The 27,635-nt window shown below is 43.2% G+C and overlaps 1 protein-coding gene across 2 annotated transcripts in view; it reads left to right on the top strand.

Moving 5' to 3' along the window:
• Nucleotides 1-19,451, top strand: part of LOC106567119 (teashirt homolog 2) — a 61,599-nt gene extending 42,148 nt beyond the window's left edge. For both annotated transcript variants that reach the window (XM_082960097.1, XM_014136036.2), the window contains exon 2: nucleotides 15,683-19,451. In XM_082960097.1, coding sequence (XP_082816223.1) covers nucleotides 15,709-18,747 — 3,039 coding nt within the window. In that variant the 5' untranslated portion in view covers nucleotides 15,683-15,708 and the 3' untranslated portion in view covers nucleotides 18,748-19,451. The remainder of the gene's footprint in view (nucleotides 1-15,682) is intronic.
• Nucleotides 19,452-27,635: the final 8,184 nt, after the last annotated feature.

Here is a 27,635-nt window from a genome sequence, read left to right as displayed (position 1 = left end):
CTTTTTGCCAGTCCTGTCTGGTCCAGAGACAGTGGGTTTGTGCCCATAGGCGACGTTGTTGCCGGTGATGTCTGGTGAGGACCTGCCTTACAACAGGCCTACAAGCCCTCAGTCCAGCCTCTCTCAGCCTATTGTGGACAGTCTGAGCACTGATGGAGGGATTGTGCGTTCCTGATGTAATTCGGGCAGTTGTTGTTGCCATCCTGTACCTGTCCCGCAGGTGTGATGTTCGGATGTACCAATCCTGTGCAGGTGTTGTTACACGTGTTCTGCCGCTGCGAGGTCGATCAGCTGTCCGTCCTATCTCCCTGTAGCGCTGACTTAGGCATCTCACAGTACGGACATTGCAATTTATTGTCCTGGCCACATCTGCAGTCCTCATGCCTCCTTGCAGCATGCCTAAGGCATGTTCACGAAGATGAGCAGGGACCCTGGGCATCTTTCTTTTGGTGTTTTTCAGAGTCCGTAGAAAGGCCTCTTTAGTGTCCTACGTTTTCATAACTGTGACCTTATTTTCCTACGTTCCACAGGTGCATGTTCATTAATTGTTTATGGTTCATTGAACAAGCATGGGAAACAGTGTTTAAACCCTTTACAATGAAGATCTGTGAAGTTATTTAGATTTTTACACATTTTCTTTGAAAGACAGAGTCCTGAAAAAGGGACATTTATTTTTTTGCTGAGTTTATGTTGACAATTTTTGCTGTTCATAATTAAATGTAGTTTTCTTTTTTCTAAGAAAGGATATTTAGCATTTTCCAGAAACTAAAATCCTTGAACTTGGACAGCAGTGCCACTGCCAGTGATGTAATATTCACGTGGTTCCATCCATGTTTTTTGGGAAGGGGTGTAAAACCTCTCCTGACAGCCCTGAAAGGGTGGCTCCCCTCTTCTGGTGAGATGCAACATGAAGCAATAGTACTGCCTGTGAGGCGGTGGCAGGCAGGCGGCATGGCGGCTGGCGGTAGCACCGTGGCACGCTCAAAGTGATGACTTAGGTGCTGGAGTGCAGATTGGAATGCTCTCCCGCCGCTCACTTCCAATTAGGCATTGGGCCGAGTGATGCGTCTTGGAGCAGAAGCTTCTAGCAGCCAGGCATCAAAAAGAGCAGCGTCGCTCAGTGACATCATGGAGGGAGGACGGGACTCCTGGAGCTACTGTAGGATGGCAGCCACAGCTTGATGTGACTAAGTAAGAATTGTGATTAATATCGATGGAGAGACAGGGACATACTAGCAAATACCAGCTTTTGTATTTTGTAACATGAAAATCCCAAAATCTAAAAGATAAAATCTCCAAATAAGCATGCTGTTTTCGCTACTATTTTTCTCTTACATCGTTGTAACACAGCCGTCTTACATGCTGACCAGAATGCTCGCTCGCGTGCGTCCGCGTGCGCCATAGCATGCATGTTGATTTTGTTCGCCAACACCAGACGCGATCAGTAGACGCAGGTTGAAATATCAAAGCGAACTCTGAACCAATTATATTAATTTGGGGACAGGTCGAAAAGCATTAAACATTTATGGCAATTTAGCTAGCTAGCTTGCGCATGCTAGCTAATATTTCCTGAGATATAAACATTGGGTTGTTATTTTACCTGAAATGCACAAGGGCCTCTACTCCGACAATTAATCCACAGATAAAAGGGTAAACCGAGTTTGTTTCTAGTAATCTCTCCTCCTTCTTTTTTTTGGGACTTTATATTGCAGTTGGCAACAAACTTTAAGATGCATTACCACCACCAACTGCAATGGAGTGTGGACCTCAGTTCATCTTTCAATCACTCACGTGGGTATATGGTCCTAAAAACCAATGAGGAGATGGGAGAGGTGGGACTTGCAGCGCGTCATGCATCACAAATAGAAACATTTATTTTAGCACCTGGCCATGCAGACGCTCGTTGACGTGCACGAGCGGTGTGGGTGCAATGATTGAATAACATGTATTTGTACATTTATTTTGAAACGCTCGCGAACGTGACGCGAGCAGTGCGGTCAGCATGTTAGGGTTGTGATGTGTTATAGCCATTGTAAAGAGGCTGCTATCAAGGTTGTAGAGTCACGTTTTCAAGTAGTTTTTACCGTCATTAATGAACAGAATGTTGGTTTGTGAAAAAAAAAAACATTCTTTGATTAATTGCCATAATTATTGTGATCATTTTTGCCCAAATGAACAGCCAGATGGTAGGATATGGTGTCATATCTGTGATCCTATCATATTAATCTGGGTATGAGTCCTTCCCAGTACATCCTGCTGCCTTAAGCAAAATTCACAGTCTGCCTTTCTTCACATTGTCCATGTTGTCTGCTTTGAAATGGTAAGGTTCTCTATTTGAGTATATTAGACTATTAAATATTTAATGTGCGGGTGTATGAAAGCAAGGCATTTATCTGCATGAATAGCCCCTGTTTAGTGAAGTAGGTAATGCGCTTTAAGTAACATCCCTTTCATGCATACAAAAATTAACACTAATCTCTGAGTCGTATGGTTTTGCACTGCGGCAGTACCCTCAGAGAGATCTTAACATAACCACTTTGTGGAAAGGTAGATAGGTTTTTAACCTCCTTTTACAGCATTTAAACCACTGTATGACTGCATCTTATGGTTGTTGGTAACATAACAGTGTTGTTCTGGGTTTATCTATGACTGTGGGGTTGACGTATTGTATCTCGCTATATAAACCAGCTGGGGTCATGAGGAAATGTTGAACACATTAGGCTAGGTGGTGAGAAAGGTCATACAAGTTATGTAGGCCTACTGAATTCACAATCAAATAATAAAGATACATGTTTTTTTTTATATTTCGTATTACCTTCCAGTAATAATTAATAAGAGACAATAACTTACTGTAAGTTCAATGATTATTTCCTTATTTTAAAGACAGTATCCTTCACTTGGGGAAGCATTTGTCTTCTATCTTGACTTGCAACAATAAAGGAAAGTATTTACAGAGTTCACTGCTTTACAACAATGTTACGGTATGTGATCAGTTAAGAATTAACTCATGCAATGTCAGCCATGTATCCTGCTCTCAGATTGATCTTGATAAACAGTGTACTGTAACACCTGACTTTACCTGACTGACATCTCTGTCAAATATTACATCTCTGGCATGTTGGGCTCAGATAGTTTTATGATTGCCTTGTGCATCCAGCAGAAGTTAATACTGTACATAATGTAAGTGTCTGGGGTTTCCATTAGCCGGACAGCACGAGAGCTGCTGCTACAGCATCTTAAACATCAAATGCATAGGCAGTAGAAGGCAAGCTTCTTTAGTGCATTACACACCATTTTGCAATGAGCTAGATGCAGTATGCATTTTGAAAACATATTTAATTGTTTGAAACCTGAATGTTTCACTACATATTATGAGGCATGTCTTACCTTGCTTCAAAGTAGCCTAGACAAAATCATATCCACGGAGGAAATTATTTTATATCAACTTTCTTTCATTGTCCAGTAGCCAAAGACACACTCCTAGTCATATTAGCAACCAATGCTAGTTATTGCATATTAGATCTCTCCTCTCTCTGAATATATAACAGATATTTTAATCTCTGTCACATGAAACCGCTTGCATGTGCGATGCGCTTTTGACAACAGGGTTTTCCCAGTAATTACATTATTAAACGAATATTTGCGTGTAGCCTACTGCTTTGTGCACGTTGCTTTGCTTGTAATGTGAAGAACTAATAGTTTATCAACATTTTATGCTAAATGTTCTGATTTGTTGCATCAGACTCTTTATGTTGCCTAGGCCTGCTGGTTGTATGAATTTGGGATCTATCGTCCCACAACTGTCCCAAAGTTTTGTTTGGAACAGGCTATTTCTTTCTTGACAAGCTGACCAATAGAATAGGTCAACTTTTCTACTATGGGGGATAGTAGACTGACATAGGCTGATTTTGCTGTTTGTTACGTGTCTTGTTGGCTGAGGAAAAGTAAATGTGGACAGTCATTCTAACACCTTCAAAGTGAGCATCTGAATTCGGTAAGAAAGACCTCACATCGTTGCATCATCAACTTGCATGTTCTGTTAATATGAATTACCATATTCTAAATGTGATTTCTGTCATTCTGAGCACCGTGGGTGGACGCCGTAATCAGGTTACGCACCCAAAGCATATGGGTCTAGTACATTTCTCAAATGTCCGGCAAATTAAAGTGCTGCGGTAAATGTCCGGTGCCACATTTTCCTAACGGAAACCCTGGTAAGTGCGTAGCCATCTTGCAGACAGTATGACGTCAACAACAAAAGTATAGTTTTAGTAGATCTTTGATCAACATTAAAGTACAGTGTGTTTGGCCCCCCACAGCCTCGTTTTGAGTAGTGTCTCCCTCCACACTTCTGAGCCCTCCAGCTCTATAGGATTCTGAAAAGCAACCTACAACATACCTCACTTACTTTAATCATATAGAAAAAAATCGATGGTGACAACAAATTAAAAGGCTCATTTACAAGCATATCGACAACAGTCTTCCAGAGGTTGGAGTGAAGATTGGACTCTAGCAGGCTGAGAGATGTCTGTGGATTGCTTCGCTTGCCTGACCTGCTTTGTTAACGTGTAGAAGCTACGTTCTTATGTGGGACACCGTAGACGGACGGGCCTGCTGTGTTTTTTTCCCCTTCTTTTCGTTCTTCTTTTCTAACGTGGCATAAATCCGGGAGATGAAAATGTCACGGAGCAGGTTCATTTTGCAAAGAGGTTTTGATTGCAATGTGCGTGTAATTGATTGTTCCAAGGACAGGGGGAAATCTAGAAATGTCATAACAGTCCTGCTTAGGTCAGTCCCACCACCAGGCAATCAATGAGAAGTAAAAAGAGATATTGATTTGCAAGCAGGGAAAACTGTAGCTTGAGACAACCAAAGAGCAGTTGGGGAAAGTGGCACAGACATGCAGACCTGGCACTTGCAGATATGAATTACCCAATCTTCTGTGAGATAGTATTTCCTGGGATATTCAGAGTATCGCAGGGTATTACAAGCAAGCTGTCCATTAGCTAACCCCCTCAGGCTGCTCACTCACATTGCCTTGTCACTTTAATAAGGGAAATGTTGACCTTCCATGGGATAAATGTTGATATCTTTGCCATTACAAAAGTTAATAGCAGGCTAATAGTGGACATTGAATACTGTTACTGGGGAAACATACTGACACATTTCTGCACGCTGATTGTCCTGTGTTGAGAGTAGATTGAAGGAAAAACGTAAAGATTTAGTGGTACATTTTAAAATGTTTAGTATTGTTGTCCATTCAGTATAGCTTTAACAGAAAAAGAATTCCTGTAAGTATGAGAACATGATTTCTTATACTACTACTACCACTGCCCATTCAGTTTGCTGTGCTCTCAACATTGAGTAAAATTGCACTTGACTCCCAAACCGGCTGCCACTCCTGGATATTCAGGCCTTGTTGTGCCAGGAGTTTGTTCTAACGGATTAGTGTTATTATCACTTCAAGTAGCTGATTTATGATGGACACCCTAGGTTTTTTCACCTCTGCATACTCCTGTCTGAAGATATACATTTGTAGTGACACAGATTGGAGGCGTTACAGGGGTTTATGGCATGCTAAATCTCATTCCTGGCGTGCCAGCCCTCTTATTTTGTAAGCCTAGTTGAACTGAATGCTGCCTTTAACATACTAAAGTCACACCATTTGGTCGGTAGGCTTAGTTTGAAGTGTAGGAATAATGAATAAAAGTCATAAAAATGATCATTAAATGTACTTGTAGTATTACGTCTGGTATTTTGACAGTTATAATTCTATAACTACAGGAATTATGTTGACAATCTATTGCTAGTCTAGGATATTCCAATGTTTTATTGCTACACATGTATTCTCTTCATGTCAGATGAGGTCTTGTAGACTGGCCCGAGCTTACACAAAGTCTCTGCCCTTGCATTTGATCTTGCATTGAAGAGTCATGCTCCTTGGCATCAACCAAAAGTTGGCAAATTGGAGTGGTGAATAGTGTGAGAAGTGGAAGTAGACATGTGGGTGGAGTGAACCCTGCCAAAGTTTAATTGGTGCCTTTAGATGTATAGAACTTCTGATCTAAGGGGCAAAATGGCAGGAATTGCTGTTAATTGTGTCAATGTCATCTGGAAATATATCCATAGTATAATGAGTGATTATGCTAATGTTATATGGCTATTTTTGTGGATATATGCCTGTCAGTCTTGTCAGTCAAACCATTTATTGGGGAACATTTTTTTGTATAATTATTATTTAATAAACTGCAGGTGATATTCTGTATCATAATGTGTGCATTCAGTCAACACCAATCAAAAATAAAATAAAGTTATCTTGATTAACTTTTTGTTTGTATAGCAATACTGGATTTCATAGTGCTCTATGGCAGGGTAGATAAAGCTACTTGAACATGGTAAATCGTATCATCTAATTGCCATGAAATAACAATTTATTGGATGTGTGTCCGCATGCTCCATTGCTGTATGATTGCGGAGTGTCTCTTAGTTAAATATTTATTCATGCTAATTCCTAAACCATTAATTAGTTATAAGAGCTTGCTATTTCCATAAAGTATCCCATGAAGAAGAAAATCAGTTTAGCTATATCTGCAATATATCACCAGTTTACTGTATTACAGCCTCAAATAATCATTCAAATGTAAATGTTACATATGGATGGATATTTTACAGAATCATGAACATGCACGTTTGTCATGGGAAACTTAGTTATACGGTAGGGCATCATTACTCCATTGATTGTCCATAGGACCATGCTTGACAACCTCCTTGAAACTTGACTTGATAATGCACATTTTATCAGTCAATGTTCAGTTATGGAAGACAGAAATAAAAGGTTCTACAATAATTTGAACTTGGCAAAAAAGCTATGCTACATTGACTTCTGTCCATAGTCTCTCTCAAGACTTTCAAAAGAGAAGACATCAACTAGAAGCTTGTCGTAGCCGATAGTATTCTCGTTTTTCACTGAAAACTATATATAAAACTATCAATAAAACATGTCTCTGTACTCTGGCAAAACTCACTCCCTCTTCACCCTGGAAGAGGGGGAAGAGGTTTTTTTTGAGACCATCAACGATCTCGGTTGGCCAATCCAGAAATCTCTCCTGCGGTAGATCAGGGTCACAGCGCATTGGGGAACCTCTGGTGTGCTGCATGGCTCCTTGTTCACAAAGGCCCCATTCTGCATGTTTGTTTTGAAAGACTGAGTCCCATCTCCATCTTCATCCATTAGCTGGCAAGGAGTTCACCTCCAGGGTTTCTCCTGCGGCACTTGTGAAATATTGATAGAAAAGGCTTATTTTCAGAATGCGAAGGAGGATGACATTCTACATTCTATGGGCCGACCCAGTGTACTGAGTGCTACTTACATTCAACATTCCACTCCATAGAGTGCCCCTAACTCAAAATAAAAATATTACCCACATGAAATGCATAAGTGCCTGGACAAGGCCGTTGTGTCCTATTTATATTTAACTAAAAGCACATCTGCCATAACTTCTCCCAAAATGCACATTTTCAAACATGAATTCGAAGAGGACATAACGGATTATATACTGAACAAAAATATAAACGCAACATTCAATTGAAATAAATTAGGCCCTAATCTATTGATTTCAGATGACTGGGCAGGGGCTCAGCCATGGGCGGGCCTTGCACCCACTTGGGAGCAAGGCCCGCCCACTGGGGAGCCAGGCCAGCCAATTAGAATGAGGTTTTCCCCACAAAAGGGCTTTATTACAGACAGAAATACTCCTCAGCTTCATCAGCTGTCCGGGTGGCTGGTCTCAGACGATCCGGTTAGGAAGCTGGATGTGGAGGTCCTGGGCTGGACTGGTTACACATGGTCTGCGGTTGTGAGGCTGGTTGGAGGTACAGATAAATTCTCTAAAATGATGTTGGAGGCAGTTTATGGTAGAGAAATTAACATTCAAGTATCTTGCAACAGCTCTGGTGGACATTCCTGCAGTCAGGATGCCAATTGCACGCTCCCTGAAAACTTGAGACATCTGTGGCATTGTGTTATGTGACAAAACTGCACATATATATCCAAGATGGCATAGTAGTCAGACGTCCTTTGTCCTCGTCTTGTCGTATCCCGTGTATATATATATATTTACATCTTTTCTTCGCATATCTTTTTATATATTTTTTTTTCTAAAAACTCAACTTCAAAACACTCTCCTGCAACCCGCCTCACCAATTTAAAAAAAAGTATTATTTACCTGAAATCTGAAATCCACAACAGAAACTAGCCAGAAGTTAGCCAGTTCACTAGCTAACGTTAGAATTCAGCTAACCACGGTTGGCGGTCATCAGCTATTCCTTAGCTCGAAAAGCTATCGCCAGTTTTGTACAATGCGACACAGACCAGAGCATACCGGACCTATTTTCTCTCCATATCCCCGGATTTCTACCGCAAGCTCTGGACATTTACACCTGAATCTTGCAGCTAGCTAGCTGCTATCCGAGTGACTATTGGCTAACGTCGGTCCCCGGAGCTAACATCAATTATTCCGGAGCTAGCCAGCTGAAGAGTTCCATCAGCCACTCCTGGGCTACAATCACCTATCCGGACCCGTTTTACTGCCGATGCGGAGCCCCATCGGGCCTTCATGACTGGACTACTGACGTTATCTGCCCGAGGGAGTTATCCAACTGGCCCCTCCGTCGCGACGTAACCTGAACGCCCATCTGCGGCCAGCTAATCGTTAGCTGTCTTATCGGCTGCTATCTGAACAGGTCTATCGGCCAATTTTCTTGGGCCACTATAACTATAACTATTTTGCCAATTGGATTGGTCCCCCCTACCACACGGAACCCCACTAATCTACCGATGGAAACGCATGAGGTGGCTAAAAACAAACCATCTTCTGCCAACTTGCTACCCATGGCCCGGCTAGCTGTCTGAATCGCCGTGACCGCATCCAACCTCACTACTCACTGGACCCTTTTGATCACTTGGCTAAGCATGCCTCTCCTTAATGTCAATATGCCTTGTCCATTGCTGTTCTGGTTAGTGTTTATTGGCTTATTTCACTGTAGAGCCTCTAGCCCTGCTCATTATACCTTATCCAACCTCTCAGTTCCACCACCCATACATGCGATGACATCACCTGGTTTCAATGATGTTTCTAGAGACAATATCTCTCTCATCATCACTCAATGCCTAGGTTTACCTCCACTGTATTCACATCCTACCATACCTGTCTGTACATTATACCTTGAAGCTATTTTATCGCCCCCAGAAACCTGCTCCTTTTACTCTCTGTTCCGGATGTCCTAGATTACCAATTCTCATAGCTTTTAGCTGTAACCTTATCCTACTCCTCCTCTGTACCTGTAGCGATGTAGAGGTGAATCCAGGCCCTGCAGTGCCTTGCTCCACTCCTATTCCCCAGGTGCTCTCTTTTGATGACTTCTGTAAGCGTAATAGCCTTGGTTTCATGCATGTTAACATTAGAAGCCTAAGTTTGTTTTATTCACTGCTTTAGCACACTCTGCCAACCCGGATGTCCTAGCCGTGTCTGAATCCTGGCTTAGGAAGACCACCAAAAACTCTGAAATCTCCATCCCTAACTACAACATTTTCAGACAAGATAGAACGGCCAAAGGGGGTGGTGTTGCAATCTACTGCAGAGATAGCCTGCAGAGTTCTGTCCTACTATCCAGGTCTGTACCCAAACAATTTGAACTTCTACTTCCACCTCTCTAAAAACAAGTCTCTCACCATTGCCGCCTGCTATAGACCACCCTCTGCCCCCAACTGTGCTCTGGACACCATATGTGAACTGATTGCCCCCCCATCTATCTTCAGAGCTCGTGCTGCTAGGTGACCTAAACTGGGACATGCTTAACACCCCAGCCATCTTACAATCTAAGCTTGATGCCCTCAATCTCACACAAATTATCAATGAACCTACCAGGTACCACACCAAAGCCGTAAACATGGGCACCCTCATAGATATCATCCTAACCAATTTGCCCTCTAAATACACCTCTGCTGTTTTCAATCAAGATCTCAGCGATCACTGCCTCATTGCCTGCATCCCTAATGGGTCAGTGGTCAAACGACCTCCACTCATCACTGTCAAACACTTCAGCGAGCAGGCCTTTCTAATAGACCTGGCCCGGGTATCCTGGACGGATATTGACCTCATCCCTTTGGTAGAGGATGCCTCGTTATTTTTTTTAATGCCTTTCTCACCATCTTAAATAAGCATGTCCCATTCAAGAAATGTAGAACCAGGAACAGATACAGCCCTTGGTTCTCTCCAGACCTGACTGCCCTTAACCAACTCAAAAACATCCTGTGGCGTTCTGCATTAGCATCGAACAGCCCCCATGATATGCAACTTTTCAGGGAAGTTAGAAACCAATATACTCAGGCAGTTAGAAAAGCCAAGGCTAGCTTTTTCAAGCAGAAATTTGCTTCCTGCAACACAAACTCAAAAAAGTTCTGGGACACTGTAAAGTCCTTGGAGAATAAGAGCACCTCCTCCCAGCTGCCCACTGCACTGAGTTTAGGAAACTCTGTCACCACCGATAAGTCCACTATAATTGAGAATTTCAATAAGGATTTTTCTACGGCTGGCCATGCTTTCCACCTGGCTACCCCTACCCCGGTCAACAGCACTGCACCCCCCAGAGCAACTCGCCCAAGCCTTCCACATTTCTCCTTCTCCCAAATCCAGTCAGCTGATGTTCTGAAAGAGCTGCAAAATCTGGACCCCTACTAATCAGCCGGGCTAGACAATCTGGACCCTTTCTTTCAAAAATGATCTGCCGAAATTATTGCAACCCCTATTACGAGCCTGTTTCAACCTCTCTTTCGTGTCATCTGAGATTCCCAAAGATTGGAAAGCAGCTGCGGTCATCCCCCTCTTCAAAGGGGGGGACACTCTTGACCCAAACTGCTACAGAACTATATCTATCCTACCCTGCCTTTCTAAAGTCTTCGAAAGCCAAGTCAACAAACAGATTACCGACCATTTTGAATCCCACCGCACCTTCTCCGCTATGCAATCTGGTTTCAGAGCTGGCCATGGGTGCACCCCAGCCACGCTCAAGGTCCTAAACGATATCTTAACCGCCATCGATAAGAAACAATACTGTGCTGCCGTATTCATTGTCCTGGCCAAGGCTTTCGACTCTGTCAATCACCACATCATCATCGGCAGACTCAATAGCCTTGGTTTCTCAAATGATTGCCTCGCCTGGTTCACCAACTACTTCTCTGATAGAGTTCAGTGTGTCAAATCGGAGGGCCTGTTGTCTGGGCCTCTGGCAGTCTCTATGGGGGTGCCACAGGGTTCAATTCTTGGGCCGACTCTTTTCTCTGTATACATCAATGATGTCGCTCTTGCTGCTGGTGAGTCTCTGATCCACCTCTACGCAGACGACACCATTCTGTATACTTCTGGCCCTTCTTTGGACACTGTGTTAACTACCCTCCAGACGAGCTTCAATGCCATACAACTCTCCTTCCGTGGCCTCCAACTGCTCTTAAATACAAGTAAAACTAAATGCATGCTCTTCAACCGATCGCTGCCTGCACCTGCCCGCCCGTCCAGCATCACTACTCTGGACGGTTCTGACTTAGAATATGTGGACAACTACAAATACCTAGGTGTCTGGTTAGACTGTAAACTCTCCTTCCAGACTCACATCAAACATCTCTAATCCAAAGTTAAATCTAGAATTGTCTTCCTATTTCGCAACAAAGCATCTTTCACTCATGCTGCCAAACATACCCTCGTAAAACTGACCATCCTACCGATCCTCGACTTCGGCGATGTCATTTACAAAATAGCCTCCAATACCCTACTCAATAAATTGGATGCAGTCTATCACAGTGCCATCCATTCTGTCACCAAAGCCCCATATAGTACCGACCACTGCAACCTGTACGCTCTCGTTGGCTGGCCCTCTCTTCATACTCGTCGCCAAACCCATTGGCTCCAGGTCATCTACAAGACCCTGCTAGGTAAAGTTCCCCCTTATCTCAGCTCGCTGGTCACCCCCAAAGCCAATTCCTCCTTCGGCCGCCTCTCCTTCCAGTTCTCTGCTGCCAATGACTGGAACGAACTACAAAAATCTCTAAAACTGGAAACACTTATTTCCCTCACTAGCTTTAAGCACCAGCTGTCAGAGCAGCTCACAGATTACTGCACCCGTACATAGCCCATCTATAATTTAGCCCAAACAACTACCTCTTCCCCTACTGTATTTATGTATTTATTTTGCTCCTTTGCACCCCATTATTTCTATTTGTACTTTGCACTTTCTTCCACTGCAAATCTACCATTCCAGTGTTTTACTTGTTATATTGTACACTGCTCAAAAAAATAAAGGGAACACTAAAATAACACATCCTAGATCTGAATGAATGAAATAATCTTATTAAATACTTTTTTCTTTACATAGTTGAATGTGCTGACAACAAAATCACACAAAAATAATCAATGGAAATCCAATTTATCCACCCATGGAGGTCTGGATTTGGAGTCACACTCAAAATTAAAGTGGAAAACCACACAACAGGATGATTCAACTTTGATGTAATGTCCTTAAAACAAGTCAAAATGAGGCTCAGTAGTGTGTGTGGCCCCCAAGTGCCTGTATGACCTCCCTAAAACGCCTGGGCATGCTCCTGATGAGGTGGCGGATGGTCTCCTGAGGGATCTCCTCCCAGACCTGGACTAAAGCATCCGCCAACTCCTGGACAGTCTGTGGTGCAACGTGGCGTTGGTGGATGGAGCGAGACGTGATGTCCCAGATGTGCTCAATTGGATTCAGGTCTGGGGAACGGGCGGTCCATAGCATCAATGCCTTCCTCTTGCAGGAACTGCTGACACACTCCAGCCACATGAGGTCTAGCATTGTCTTGCATTAGGAGGAACCCAGGGCCAACCGCACCAGCATATGGTCTCACAAGGGGTCTGAGGATCTCATCTCGGTACCTAATGGCAGTCAGGCTACCTCTGGCGAGCACATGGAGGGCTGTGCGGCCCCCCAAAGAAATGCCACCCCATACCATGACTGACCCACCGCCAAACCGGTCATGCTGGAGGATGTTGCAGGCAGCAGAACGTTCTCCACGGCGTCTCCAGACTCTGTCACGTCTGTCACATGTGCTCAGTGTGAACCTGCTTTCATCTGTGAAGAGCACAGGGCGCCAGTGGCGAATTTGCCAATCTTGGTGTTCTCTGGCAAATGCCAAACGTCCTGCACGGTGTTGGGCTGTAAGCACAACCCCCACCTGTGGACGTCGGGCCCTCATACCACCCTCATGGAGTCTGTTTCTGACCGTTTGAGCAGACACATGCACATTTGTGGCCTGCTGGAGGTCATTTTGCAGTGCTCTGGCAGTGCTCCACCTGCTCCTCCTTGCACAAAGGCGGAGGTAGCGGTCCTGCTGCTGGGTTGTTGCCCTCCTATGGCCTCCTCCACGTCTCCTGATGTACTGGCCTGTCTCCTGTTAGCGCCTCCATGCTCTGGACACTACGCTGACAGACACAGCAAACCTTCTTGCCACAGCTCGCATTGATGTGCCAACCTGGATGAGCTGCATTACCTGAGCCACTTGTGTTGGTTGTAGACTCCGTCTCATGCTACCACTAGAGTGAAAGCACCGCCAGCATTCAAAAGTGACCAAAACATCAGCCAGGAAGCATAGGAACTGAGAAGTGGTCTGTGGTCACCACCTGCAGAACCACTCCTTTATTGGGGGTGTCTTGCTAATTGCCTATAATTTCCACCTGTTGTCTATTCCATTTGCACAACAGCATGTGAAATTTATTGTCAATCAGTGTTGCTTCCTAAGTGGACAGTTTGATTTCACAGAAGTGTGATTGACTTGGAGTTACATTGTGTTGTTTAAGTGTTCCCTTTATTTTTTTGAGCAGTGTATTTACTTTGTCACCATGACCTTTCTTGCCTTTTCCTCCCTTATCTCACCTCATTTGCTCACTTTGTATATAGACGTATTTTTCTACTATATTATTGACTGTATGTTTGTTTTACTCCATGTGTAACTCTGTGTTGTTGTATGTGTCAAACTGCTTGCTTTATCTTGGCCAGGTCACAATTGTAAATGAGAACTTGTTCTCAACTTGCCTACCTGGTTAAATAAAGGTGAAATAAAATAAATAAAATACATTTTAGAGTGGCCTTTTATTGTCCCCAGCAGAAGGTGCACCTGTGTAATGATCATGCGGTTTATTCAGCTTCTTGATATGCCACATCTGACAGGTGGTTAGATTATCTTTGCAAAGGAGAAATGCTCACTAACAGGGATATTAACAAAAAAATTTTGTGTGCATATGGAACATTTCTGGGATCTTTTATTTCACCTCATGAAACATGGGACCAACACTTTACATGTTGTGTTTATATTTTTGTTCCGTATATGTGACAAAGCTGACAAACTGCATATACTGTAAGATGTCTCTTCAAAAGTGTTGTGACCGCTGTTGATGGGTTTTGTGTATCCATATTGTGGATTGGCAACGTTTAAGAGGCAACTTAATGAACAGAGAATATTTTGATTGTATTGTTTTGATTATAGTTTTGCTGATATTACCTTTTGACTAACATATCCACCAGCCTCATCAAAATAGCCTAATATGCTGTATCACAAGTAATACAAATTAGATGATGGTTACTGATTTAAAAATACTGTTGTTTAATTATCAGTTAATTGATGTAATAGCATTTGTGCCCTATGAGTGTGAACAAACAGGTGAATAATGAAATAGATAATTGCTGTTTATGAGACTGTCAAGGGCAATATAACGAAGTGACAGGTTGCCAGTAATCGCTCTGTATTTTAGATAATGATCTAGTTATACTAAGTAAATCTATTTTCTGACATATTACTGTTTCTTTGCTGTGATTAACAATATAATTTGTTAATAATTAGCCATATTTAGGTTTTATTTAGCTTAAAGCGTTTACATTTGTCTGTCAACACAGATAAAATACTTTGTTACAGACACTCTGTGACCACTTAAATGGAGACATTATATATTTCAGGAAAAAAAATGAAATTGAAGTAAACCCCTCTCATCTTGCAAGACTCAGGCTTTTTAATTTATTAATAGAACACTTGTGGGATATTAGAATATCTATGTCTGTGTAATTTGCTGCAACACAATCTGGTAGATCCACGCATGACAAAATATTATCCAAGAGAGAAAGCTTACATTTTTTCATTGCAGTTTGGAGACACTCATCACTTTGGAATAGGCCATTTGCAAAAACACTTAGTAAAACCCCAGGAGAAATCAATTGCATTTTGTCAGTCATTGGTCAAACGATTGTTGTAAACATCTCAACATGAGGCAGGGAAACCTTTGACACAGCACTAAGTCAATGGCCCGCCGTGAATCACAAGGAGCTGTTTGACCACCAGCAGTTTGTTAGTACAGGCATTATGTCCGTCCATATCGTTGATCCTCTCAAGTAGCTCTGGCCTGCATTGTGCAGCATTGTGGGTTTTCCAGTTTTTCAAAAATATCTTGCATGTTTTACATTGGACCTATTTCAAATGCCCTGTAATGTTTGCACGGCAAATCATTTCCTTCTCCCAATGGCGATTTCTTACTATTATTAGCAGATTTGTACAGAGTACTGAGAAATGGTCATTCAATTGAATCTCTTCTCTCTCCCTCTCTGTTAGTATATGAGCCTGATGAAGATGGCATCATGCAAGAGACCATCCCTGAGGATGACAGAGAGAATGACACTCCAACTGAAGAGGAGGGTTCTGAGAAGACGAGTCCCAAGGCCTCAGAGGACAAAGAGATGGACAACAAAAGCAGTAACAGCTACAGCTACCAGAATTCCCCCGTCAGTGTCCTTTCCAATCAAGAGGCCGAGTTGGAGTCACGCCTTAGCGACACCAGCGATAGACTCTCGCTCTCAGACTTCAAAATGGCCTCACCACCTGAAAGTCAGAAAGTCGAGGAGAGCAGCGGTTCAAAACACAAGGATGACATGCACAGCAGTCTGGAGAGAATGAGGGCTGCGTATGCTAACTTTCTCTCAGATTCCTACTGGACAGGGATTGGGATGGACTTGAAAATTGGCAAAACACCTAGCAAAGCCAACTGTGACAGCACCAATGGGAGCACCAAGAGTGAATTTGACTGGCACCAGGATGCACTCTCCAAAACCTTCCAGCAAACGCAATCCCCAAGGCCTGTGTCCAAACCCAACCTCTTCAGCTCGGTCCACCTCTACAGACAGAGCAGCAAAGCAGGTGGGACGGTGTTCACAGGAGCAAGTCGGTTCAAGTGTAAGGACTGCAGTGCTGCCTACGACTCTATTGTGGATTTAACAGTGCACATGAATAAGAGCGGACATTACCAGGACAACAACCACGGCAAACCGAGCAATGCCTCCACGTCCTCCAAATCAAGAAAAAGAAATTTGCAAGACATGGAAGGGAAAGATGATGCACAGAAAGTTCTGAAATGTATGTTCTGTGGCCATTCTTTTGAATCCCTCCAGGACTTGAGTGTCCATATGATAAAAACAAAGCATTACCAAAAAGTGCCTTTGAAAGAACCAATCCCAGTACTCTCACCCAAATTACTGCCACCAGCAAAGAAACGGGCCTACGAAGCCAATAGACCTTGTTCTCCTGATTCTACCACAGGGTTACCTGGTTACAGCGAGGCCCAACGGTCCGCGGCTATTTCAAATGCTAACAGTAATCGTTATGGTTATCAGAATGGGGCTAGCTACACTTGGCAGTTTGAGACATGCAAGTCTCAGATTCTGAAATGTATGGAGTGTGGGAGCTCACATGATACCCTGCAACAGCTCACCACTCATATGATGGTCACTGGACATTTCATAAAAGTTACAAACTCAGCCTCTAAGAAGGGGAAACAATTAGCTCTGGATCCCTTGGCTATAGAGAAGATGCAGGTATTAGCTGAGCCTCTTGCTAATGAAACTGAAGGTGATAAAGTGTCTCCAATAACTGCTTCCCCAGGGGACAGTGAGAAAGATAACCAGAGAGAAGGCACATTGGACAAAATTGAAGAAAGTCAAGTGAAGGATGACAAGGCAGAGAGTAAGGATCAAAAGGCAGGGGAAGGGGCATTTAAATATCCATATCTCCGCGAGGAGGATCTGGAGCAGCAGGGATCATCAGGTGGAGGAGGGGATATCCTCAAGTCTTTAGCCAACACAGTGGCCTCTGCAATCAACAAGGCTCAGACTGGGACCCCCAGTTGGAGTGCCTACCCCAGTATCCATGCTGCCTATCAACTCTCTGGGATCATCAAGAGCAGCAATCCCCTCTCAGCGTCTCCCCCTATTCAGCTAAAGCAGACATTCAACCACAAGCTCAGATCGATCGCCCCAAAGGGGAAGTTTCTTCAGGGTGCTGGGGGAGTTGAAACTCAGAAGGGACAGCAACAGCATCAAAATGCGGACATCAAAAAAGAAAAGGTTGGCATTAGCGATGGTAAAGAAAGTCAGAATATTAAGTTTGATCTGGTGGAGAATGATGACAGCGATTGTCAGGACAATTTCTCTACCTCTTCAAAGCTCGAAGCAGACTGTCTGAATGAAGGGAGTGATGCGATCAAAGGGAAGTTGAGCCCAGATTTCTCAGACAGAGGCAAGACACCAAGCCCTCCTGCCAGCAATGGACGAAGCGCTACTTCAGAGCTTGTCAATGACACCCCAGAAATACTGGGCATAAACCCTCTAAGTGCACTGCAGTCAGTTCTGAACAATCATTTGGGTAAAGCAAATAAGCCCACCAATTCAAGATCTGAAAACAGTCAACTATCTGCTTGCTCTCAATCTATTTTCGCTGAACTCAACCGGAGTATGGAGAAACCAGCAGTGGTGCATGCTACCCCTGCTAGGAACAGAGTTAACAATGCCTTTCTGTTTACTAGCAATGATCAGCCAATAGACCTGACAAAATATAAACCTAACAAGCCAAGTTCCTCACATCTACGGCCATCTGCCCCAATGCCACAGAAACACGCTCTGTCTGACATTGCTGACATGGTCAAGGTTCTTCCTAAAGCCACCACACCAAAATCATCCATGCCATCGAGGATACCCACCATGAAACTGGAAACAGACGTGAGACGCTTTGAGGATGTGTCGGCTGAGGTATACTCGGTTCACAAGCGTAAGGGAAGGCAGTCGAACTGGAACCCCCGGCATCTTCTCATCCTCCAAGCCCAGTTCGCCTCCAGCCTCTTTCTGACTTCTGAGGGCAAGTACTTACTCTCAGATCTTGGTCCTCAGGAACGAATGCACATTTCCAAGTTTACTGGACTGTCCATGACAACCATCAGCCATTGGTTGGCCAATGTGAAATACCAACTTAGGAAAACAGGGGGAACCAAGTTTCTGAAGAGCATGGATACTGGCCATCCGATCTTCTACTGCAATGACTGTGCTTCCCAGTTCAGGACACCACCAGCCTTCATCTCCCACCTGGAATCACACCTAGGGTTCCAAATCAAAGATATGTGCAAACTGCCTATCGAACATCAGACGAAGGTAGAGAAGCCAGAACTGTCTAAGGCTCTCAGTTTCCGGGCAACAGAGACGCTAGTCACTGAGGAGGACGTTGATGCTAAGTTCAAATGTAAGCTGTGCTGTAGGACATTTGCTAGTAACCATGCGGTTAAACTCCACTTGAGTAAAACTCACAGCAAATCCCCTGAGAACCATTCACAATATGTGGAAATGGACAAAGAGTAGGAGTTGTTCATTTTTGCTAAATGTTTTGTTATTGATTTTTAAAACACGGGTCAGATATTTCAACCATATTTCCAGTAGCATTGTGTAGTATGCATAATGATTGAAAACATTTAATTGAAGATGACATGGACACACTGGCTAGACTAAACCCTAAAATGTTAAATAATACACCAACTTATACCTTTGCACCCTGCTCAAATGCATCACCAGTAATGAAATGTATTAATGCTTGAAACATAATTGCTGATGTTTGCATGCAATAGCTATGGCTATGACTACTATTTATTTGTATGATATGTCAAGTTTCAGTTGTATTATTTCAAAGACAAAGTAATGGGTAAATTGTAATTTTTAACTCCAATGATACCTGCATAAATATGCAGTTTTTTAAACAGGTAGCCAGACACATGTTAACACATTTACTGAACTGTACAGTATATTGCTATGTAAAAATGTTTTGTGTTGCAATGATAGAACAGAAAAGCACTTTAATAAATGTTAAATAACCAGTTTAGACTCAGATTCTGTACATGAACCCAACACATTTAGACAGGTTGGAAACAAGGATGTCTCACATGTAAAAGCCACCAAAAAAATGAAGACAAAAAAATGATTCGTGTTTCATGTTAAAAGGATGACAGTGAGACAAATGATACCTGCACCTTTTTTTACCAATTGAAATAAAGACTTAACATTTGCTACCAGCCTGTGTTCATTTTAAGTTTGCACGAGTCTCCTGTATGTCTCCTGAAATAGATTAAAAATATATGCATAGACCAATGTGTGGTTGGGAGTGACCGTGTTCTTCATAGCAATTAAACATTTCCTTTTGCTCTCTTATTTCACAGCTATACAAATAATTGCCTGCTAAATTCATAGACATTTTACACAATGAATCCATTTTTTTTTCACGCAATCAAGTCCATCAATTACCACCACCTTTCACCACCCATCAAATAGGTTTATAACCAGGCGACTGACATTTGATGGCAAATGGAGAAAGAGCACATGGGCGCTATGGTGATTTGAATACTGTGACACCAACTTGCCCTCTATTGTTGGAAATGAGCAGGCAATCTCAATTGTTCATCAGATGACTCCTAATGCAGTTAAATATATTCAGATATAATTTCTCCTTGCATGTATAATTACTCTCATAGACCACACACCTCAGTGAACAGATTAAAGCTATAAATTATTTAATGCCTCGCCCCACCAATGGATCCCTTGATTCGTCTGTCGAGCCATTATGATGTAGAGTAGGAACTTATTTTAAATTGAGGCTAAGGTATGGGTGGAACATAGTGAAACACTGATTGCAATAGTCAGATCTTTTGTGTTTATTAATGGAAATCAAACGTGAGATTGAATTGGCTTATTAAAAAGGAGATATGCCTCAGTACTGCTGCAGCTGTAATCATTCAGAATTACACAATTTAGCTTGAGTTGTTTTATCCTTTTTGAAATGTCTATAGAAATTCACTGCAATATTGCATGTGGGGAAACAATATTATTCAAAGCATATACAAATGTTTTGCTCTATCAGCAAGTGATCCACATTAGGCTTAGCAAAAATAAAATGCTGTCATCAATGCAATCAGCAGGATTGTCTCTTACCTGAATTTGGTTTAATAAGTCAGTGTCACATTGGCTGTGTATTGCTACTGTACAGAGAAGATATAGTCTATAAGTAAAAGATAAGTACATGTGACCATGACCTAAAAAAATATTCCACAAGGTTCAAATGCCATTTCATCACACCAAAAAAAAAGCGGACTCATATCAAGTAAGCAAGTCAGTGGAGTTGCCAAACAATCCATGTTTTTTTTCATTTGAGATGTTTTCATTTTAATTACAGTTGATATAATATGGGACACCCTAATTATACACTTCCTTACACCTTACAGGCGAATATATTGATAAAAGTCACCTTATCCTAGAGAGATTTACATGGTTATCAAAAGGTTACGCCAGGGTAAAATCCCCTATGGGAAAAATGAATGGTGGAAAAACGATTGGAACCATTTCCCTGATTGATCACAAGGTTTTATGGGTATTATGACACCTCCACTGTGGGGCTCTATACATGGTTAGCAGAGACAGTGGTATACACAGTACTGTACATCCAGCAGCTGTGGTGTTCTATCGATGTTAGATTGTATTATGTGTCATCACGTTCCCTCTCATCCAGGAAACTTGAATGAAGGAAAAGTACATTAAATACATTTTAGAAAAATATTAGTATGTGTAATTCTCTGTCTTAGTCATATCGTGTTAAAGAAATTATTCTTACCCAATGTTTTTCAGACAATCAAAAGTAACAGCCTGCCTATACCATTATGCGGTACGTCTAGCTGTAAAATTGTTTTTGAAACATTTAAACCATCTTAAGGTCTATAAATGTCATGATTCTGATTATTCATAGTCTGATGGATACGAAACATCAGAACAGCTTACACTCTTCACACAGGCCAGGGCTTGGGGATTCTTTTTAAAAACCATACTAATAGCTTAGTAGAAAAATCAAATTATGCACATAAGTATACTTGCATTGCAGAGGCGGCTGTGAAAACCAAACTTAGCAAAATTGATGCCAGCTCGCATTTGCAAATCCTTTGTCAATCTGTCATTAAACATGTTATCAAATAATGATAAGTGTACGCTCCTTGCTTACATTGGCATGCTTCCTTCTGATGTTGATGTGCTGTAATGGGACAAATGTGCACTGGAATTTTCCTGCTTGGATACACACAAAACATTTACTATCTGCCTGACTTTGTTTCCTTCTGTGGCTTAGACAAGGATGTGTTTTCTGCATTATCTGTGATTCACAGAGGAAAAGAGGGGTGAAAAGCTCATCACACAACATCATAATATGTTCATCTAATTTGTTTAATGAATTACTATTTTCAAAAATTACCTGTTAGTCTAACAGTGCTAGCGAAAAGGGACAGAAACCGAGCCTTTGAGTTTAATTTCTTCTTCCCTGAAATCCTTATGATATGTGATGTCCTTTTTAAGACATCCTGGATCTCACCATCACACCTCCCCACTGGGCACAGATGTCAATGCAATGTCTATTCCACGTTGGTTCAACGTAATTTCATTGAAATGACATGGAAACAATGTTGATTCCACCAGTGTGTGCCAAGTGAGTCATTACTTCCAGGCCTCAATTGTCAGTTCTCATGTACATGCCTTATTACATGAGCTATGACTGGATTGAAGATGTGGTCTAAATGAATAGCAATCTCCATTCCACCACCTTTGGGTAGGCCTATCTGTCATGTCTTTTCTGTTAGATTGTTGTGTTGTTACAAATTTGCTAATCACGTGAAACACTTGATTAATATACTGCAAAACATTTGATCAATCAATTAAGCCGCATGATACAGCATATTCATCGTGCATCATGAATATCAACTCCTGGTCATTTATCGATTATAGCACATGCATGCTTTATCAATCATGTAACCTGATACCTGATTCTAACAAGGAAATATAAGGGTTGATAAAGTGAAGGTGAAAACCCAGGAACAGTGTGATAATCCATTTGTTGTCTTCAAAACTTTCTATCACAATAGTTCAAACTTTTTGCTTTCATAATTTAGGCCTACTCATGATTTTCTGTCCCTCTTTTCTGTCTGTCTCTTATGGTTCAACTTGTAATGGTCCTCCTTTATTATTAATTTGGTTTCATTTCTGTGTTCAACGCAAAAGACATAGGCCAGTCAATGATGGAGTCATGTTGTTACTTCTCTGTGAGAGGAGAATAACATTTGAAAGGCTTCACCGATGTGTCGGTCAGTCAATTGAAGTCACTTTCAAAGAGTCTCCCTCCTTCTTAAAGAACACCTCATGACCAGAAGTATGTGGACACCTGCTCGTCGAACATCTCATTCCAAAATAATGTGCATTAATATGGAGTTGGTCCCCCCTTTGTTGTTATAACAGCCTCCACTCTTCTGGGAAGGCATTCCACTAGATTTTGGAACATTGCTGCGGGGACTTGCTTCCATATGTATGGGCTCTGCGCAGGCCAGACAAGTTCTTCCACACCGATGTCGACAAACCATTTCTGTATGGACCTCGCTTTGTGCACGGGGGCATTGTCATGCTGAAACAGGAAAGGGCCTTCCCCAAACTGTTATTTTCATGAAATAAACACACACAGTGATTGTGACGATTTCAAAATACAATTAAAAAGACGGCATGGGTGGCTTTAATTCAAAAGATTGTTTAAAGTCCACATCTTTCTGCATTCCCCTTACAGTTTTTTTTTACAGGATGAGTTTGTCACAGAGAACTGTGGACGAATTTTAGCATAGGAATGCATGGGCAACGTTTCATTGCCATCATATACTGGATGAGAGAAATAACACTTGATTGCCAGCAGTTCATCAGTGCATCCTTCAAATGTGTCACCGAGCGTGCCTCAAGGCAGCGTGCTGGCTCAAATTGAAGCTGACATCTCCCAAATATGAAAGCAACAAATCACACATTTTTATTGGGGCCTAATGTGCAGCCTAGCCCCCTTGCAGACGTCAGCACAATCACGGATGCCTCGCTAATTCATGCCGACTGGCTGCTTGTGCCTCCCAAGCATCTCCGGACTCACAGACCAAACGCTAATGGCTGGGCGCTAGAGATGGGGGTGACACCTATGCTTATCAGACGACTTTAATACGCTTGTAAAAATGTGTGTAGAGTGTGAGGAGATAAAGACACGGATGAGATATAAATAGAGGTTACATCTGCAATAATTTCTGTGTTCATTTGAATCAAATGAGGTTGTTTGATGGAACAAAATGTGGGTACTAAACCAACTCTGAATGTAGCTATATTGTCAAAACATTAAACTAAATATAATTTTCAAGGCCTTAATGAAGCCTTTATAAAACCTATATAAGGCCTACATAATAGTATTCAGAAATAATTCATAAGCAAATATCATAATATGTCGCAAATGCTTCATACTGTACTTGATGATATGTCTATGATTAGATTTATAAAAAACAGAAAGGTGAAATTTAGGCTACCGGATGCTCTTCAACCCCTCTTCTGTCTATTCGGCCTAGTCTGTCTAAGAGCGTACAGAGATAAATAAAAGGGGGGATGGGAGTACGAGTGCAGGCCCAGGGTTGCCTCTCCACCTCTTGCCCTCCTCTCCTGTCATCTGTTGCCCCACAGCAGGCCAGAGGTTGTTGGCGTTTTGCTCACTTGTAATCCGTCTCACTGTCAGACCAGCGGCTCCTGGGTCACCCTTCACTCACAGTGACATGAATCAGGGTTGACGCCAGCAGATTTAAGCCATTTCTCTGAGTCTGTAAACACAGGCAGAGTTCACATAGCAGGCCTAAAGCCAAAGAACAACCTGCCATGCACTCCCCATGCCCTGAAACCACTGACCTCAGGACAGGTACATGACCCACATTATTGCTTTCAATTTACTCACAAAACCAAATTCAAATTCCATCCAATACCATCGCCAGCTGTTATTTGAATGCAATAGAAAGTGTAATTGTAATGCCCTGAATGTTGATATGCATACTAAGCATTATATTCAACATTTACAATACAATAATAGCATGTGAAACAAAATGAAAATGGTTATTGAATGAATATAGGAATTCATAGAAAATCGGTAAAAACATCAGTCGTAAAAAGTTGAATAACATTATCTACAACAGAAGAAAAATAAGAAAAAAAACTGCAATAGCAATCATCTTGTCATTATGCCTAGGATTCAGACATGGACATGATGTGCTTGTGCTCTCTTAAAAAGCCCAGCCAGTCTGCAGACAGGGAAATCAATACAGCGTTTTGTTATCTATCTCTATTTTACAGCTTAAAAGAGAAGGATTATATGTCATAGAATGAGCCTGAGCAGACTGAGGCGGAGATCTATCATTGTAGAGGGTCAGTGGCCTTTCGTGCGTAAATCATGTGTCACATGGCCTCCAAGTTCATTCTCCGGCCACGGAATACATTTAGGACTCGGGACGTGAGCTTCCATTTCTCTCATTTGATTGAGTGCTTCCTGCAGTTGGTGGTGTTATAAGTAGAGATTCTTGTTTTTTAACATTTCAATAGTTGTTGTGATGTAACAGTCCTTATGAAATCAAACAAGAAGTAGTAGGTGTATGAGCTAAAAAAAGTCATTGTTTTTCTATTAAATTTTAATGATCATGCCTCTCTAAGGGGAGTAGCTGTCAGAACTGTTTCCGTTATTAATGTGACAAACGTTTGACAGCAAGGCAAGAAAAGCAAATGACACACCTGTGGCAAACTAAAGAGTTTGAATGTTCCCCATCAGAGTTCTCTGTCCTGCTACCCTTGGACCCTCAGAACCCAAAACATAGATGGAGCTGAAACAGTGAATGACCTGACTTCATTATTTACAGGCCCTTCAGCCTTGTGGAGTTTGAGAACCATTAACCACATGGAACATAATGCTGACCACACCAACCAGTGGAGAAAAAGTACAATAGGCACATAGAATATGGAATTGTCACATAGTTGCATGGTGTAATACATTTTCTCAGAATGGTTCATGAAGTCTGAAATATCATGAAATCCCAACATACTTGGGTGGTATAAGTAGTGCAAACCAATCGTCATACAGATATAGGATCTTCATTTTATCACTCTTTTGTTGCCCGAGAATTGCGGATGAGCGTCGTGATTTACAGAAATTCACTGAAAACCCACACTAACACACCATTAACAGTATTACACGTTTCATGTAGCCTATTTTTGTCTAGTTAATAGCCTAACCTGTCACGTCCTGACCAGAAAAGGGGTCATTTTGTTATTGTAGTTGGTCAGGACGTGGCAGGGGTGTGTTTGTTTTGATCTAATAAAAGAAGATGAGTATTCATATCCCCGCTGCGTTTTGGTCCCATTCTTACGACGAATGTGACAGAACTACTCACCAACCAAGGACCAAGCAACGGAAGAGGGAGCAGCGAGAGAGGTATCTGGAGTCGTGGACATGGGAGGACATTTTGGACGGGGCAGGACCATGGCACCAGGATGGGGAGTACCGACGCCCTAAGGAGGAGCTGGAGGCAGCCAAGGCGGAGCGACGTCATTACGAGGCGTTATACGCGCCGAGTGGCAAGTGCGAGCGGCAGCCCCCCAAAAATGTTTTGGGGGGGCACACGGGGAGTTGGGCAGAGTCAGGATGGAGATCTGAGCCAACTCCCCGTGCTTATTACGGGGAGTGACGGATCAAGAGAGCACCGTGCTATGCGGAAGTGCGCACGGTCTCGCCCATCCGCACGCACAGTCCGGTACGGGTGATACCAGTATGCCTGCGCAATACATCTGGCCACCAGTGCATCTCCTGGGCCCAGGCTACCCTGCGCCTGCTCTACGCACGGCAGCCATCTTGCCTCAGCACAGCCCAGTTCGCCCTGTGCCAGCACTCCGCCCGTGCCGGGCTACAGTAACAATCCAGCCAGGACGGGTTGTGCAGGCTGTGCGCTCCAGAATTCCAGTGCATGTTCAAGGCCCGGTGTATCCTGTTCCTGCTCCTCGCACTAGCCCTGAGGTGCGTGTCCCTAGTCTGGCGCCTCCAAAGCCAGCCCCACGCACCAGGCCTTTAGTGCACCTGTCCAGTCCAGTACGTCCAGTACGTCCTGTTCCTGCTCCTCGCACTAGCCCTGTGGTGCGCGTCCCTAGCCTGGTGTCTCCAAAGCCAGCCCCACGCACCAGGCCTTTAGTACGCAGTCCCCATCTAGAGCTTCCGGCGACATTGCCCCGTCTAGAGCTTCCGGCGACAGTGCTCCGTCTAGAGCTTCTGGCGACAGTGCCCCATCTAGAGCTTCCGGCGACAGTGCCCCGTCTAGAGCTTCCGGCGACAGTGCCCCGTCTAGAGCTTCCGGCGAAAGTGCCCCATCCAGTGCTTCCGGCGACGTCCTACAGTCCGGAACCGACAGAGACGGCCCACAGTCCGGAACCGACAGACGGCCCACAGTCTGGAACTGACAGAGACGGCCCACAGTCCGGAACCGACAGAGACAGCCCACAGTCCGGAACCGACAGTGACGGCCCACAGTCGTCCTACAGTCCGGAACCGGTGCAGCCAGAGTCGCCCTACAGTCCGGAACCAGCGCAGCCAGAGTCGCCCTACAGTCCAGAACCGGCGCAGCCAGAGTCGCCCTACAGTCCGGAACCGGTGCAGCCAGAGTCGCCTTACAGTCCGGAGCTCCCAGAGAAGTGCCTGAGCCCGAGGTCTCCAGAGACGCGCCTCAGCCCGAGGTCTCCAGCGATGCACCTTAGCCCTGAGCCTTCAGCGGGGGTGGACAGGTTAGGTTGGGGACTAGGGCCAGAACCAGAGCCACCTCCGTAAGGGGGAGTATTGAGGAAGGGGGGGTGTTTGCACAGGAACCGTCAGTGATGGTGGCCACCCTCCCTTCCCTCCCTGTAGTTTTTGTCTTATGGTTAAGGTGCATTTGGTGTCTACACCTTTTGGGGGGGGGGGGGGGGGGGGGGGGGGGTACTGTCACGTCCTGACCAGAAAAGGGGTCATTTTGTTATTGTAGTTGGTCAGGATGTGGCAGGGGTGTGTTTGTTTTGTGTGTTTCAGGTTTTTTGGGTTATCAGTAAGAGACGATAAAGATCAGTAAGAGACGATAAAATAAAAATGTTGTGGCTATGAGTGACACTGGTCACACCATATCCTAACGTCTTCTTCTTATGTCATCATATGAGGTTAAATGGTATTTGAGTTTTCAATCATGCTCTTCTGGACAAATAACACAGCCCTTGTGAACATGTTCAGCTCTCCCCAGGCAGTACATACAGGTACTGTATATTTCTGATCTCCATTATGGCTACATACTGTAGCCTGACCTGCAGGTAGTCACTCATTCAAGACATCT

This window comes from Salmo salar, chromosome 13, assembly GCF_965601325.2.
Source record: "Salmo salar chromosome 13, fSalSal1, whole genome shotgun sequence".
Lineage (NCBI taxonomy): Eukaryota > Metazoa > Chordata > Actinopteri > Salmoniformes > Salmonidae > Salmo > Salmo salar.
This window is presented reverse-complemented; position numbering and strand designations above follow the sequence as displayed.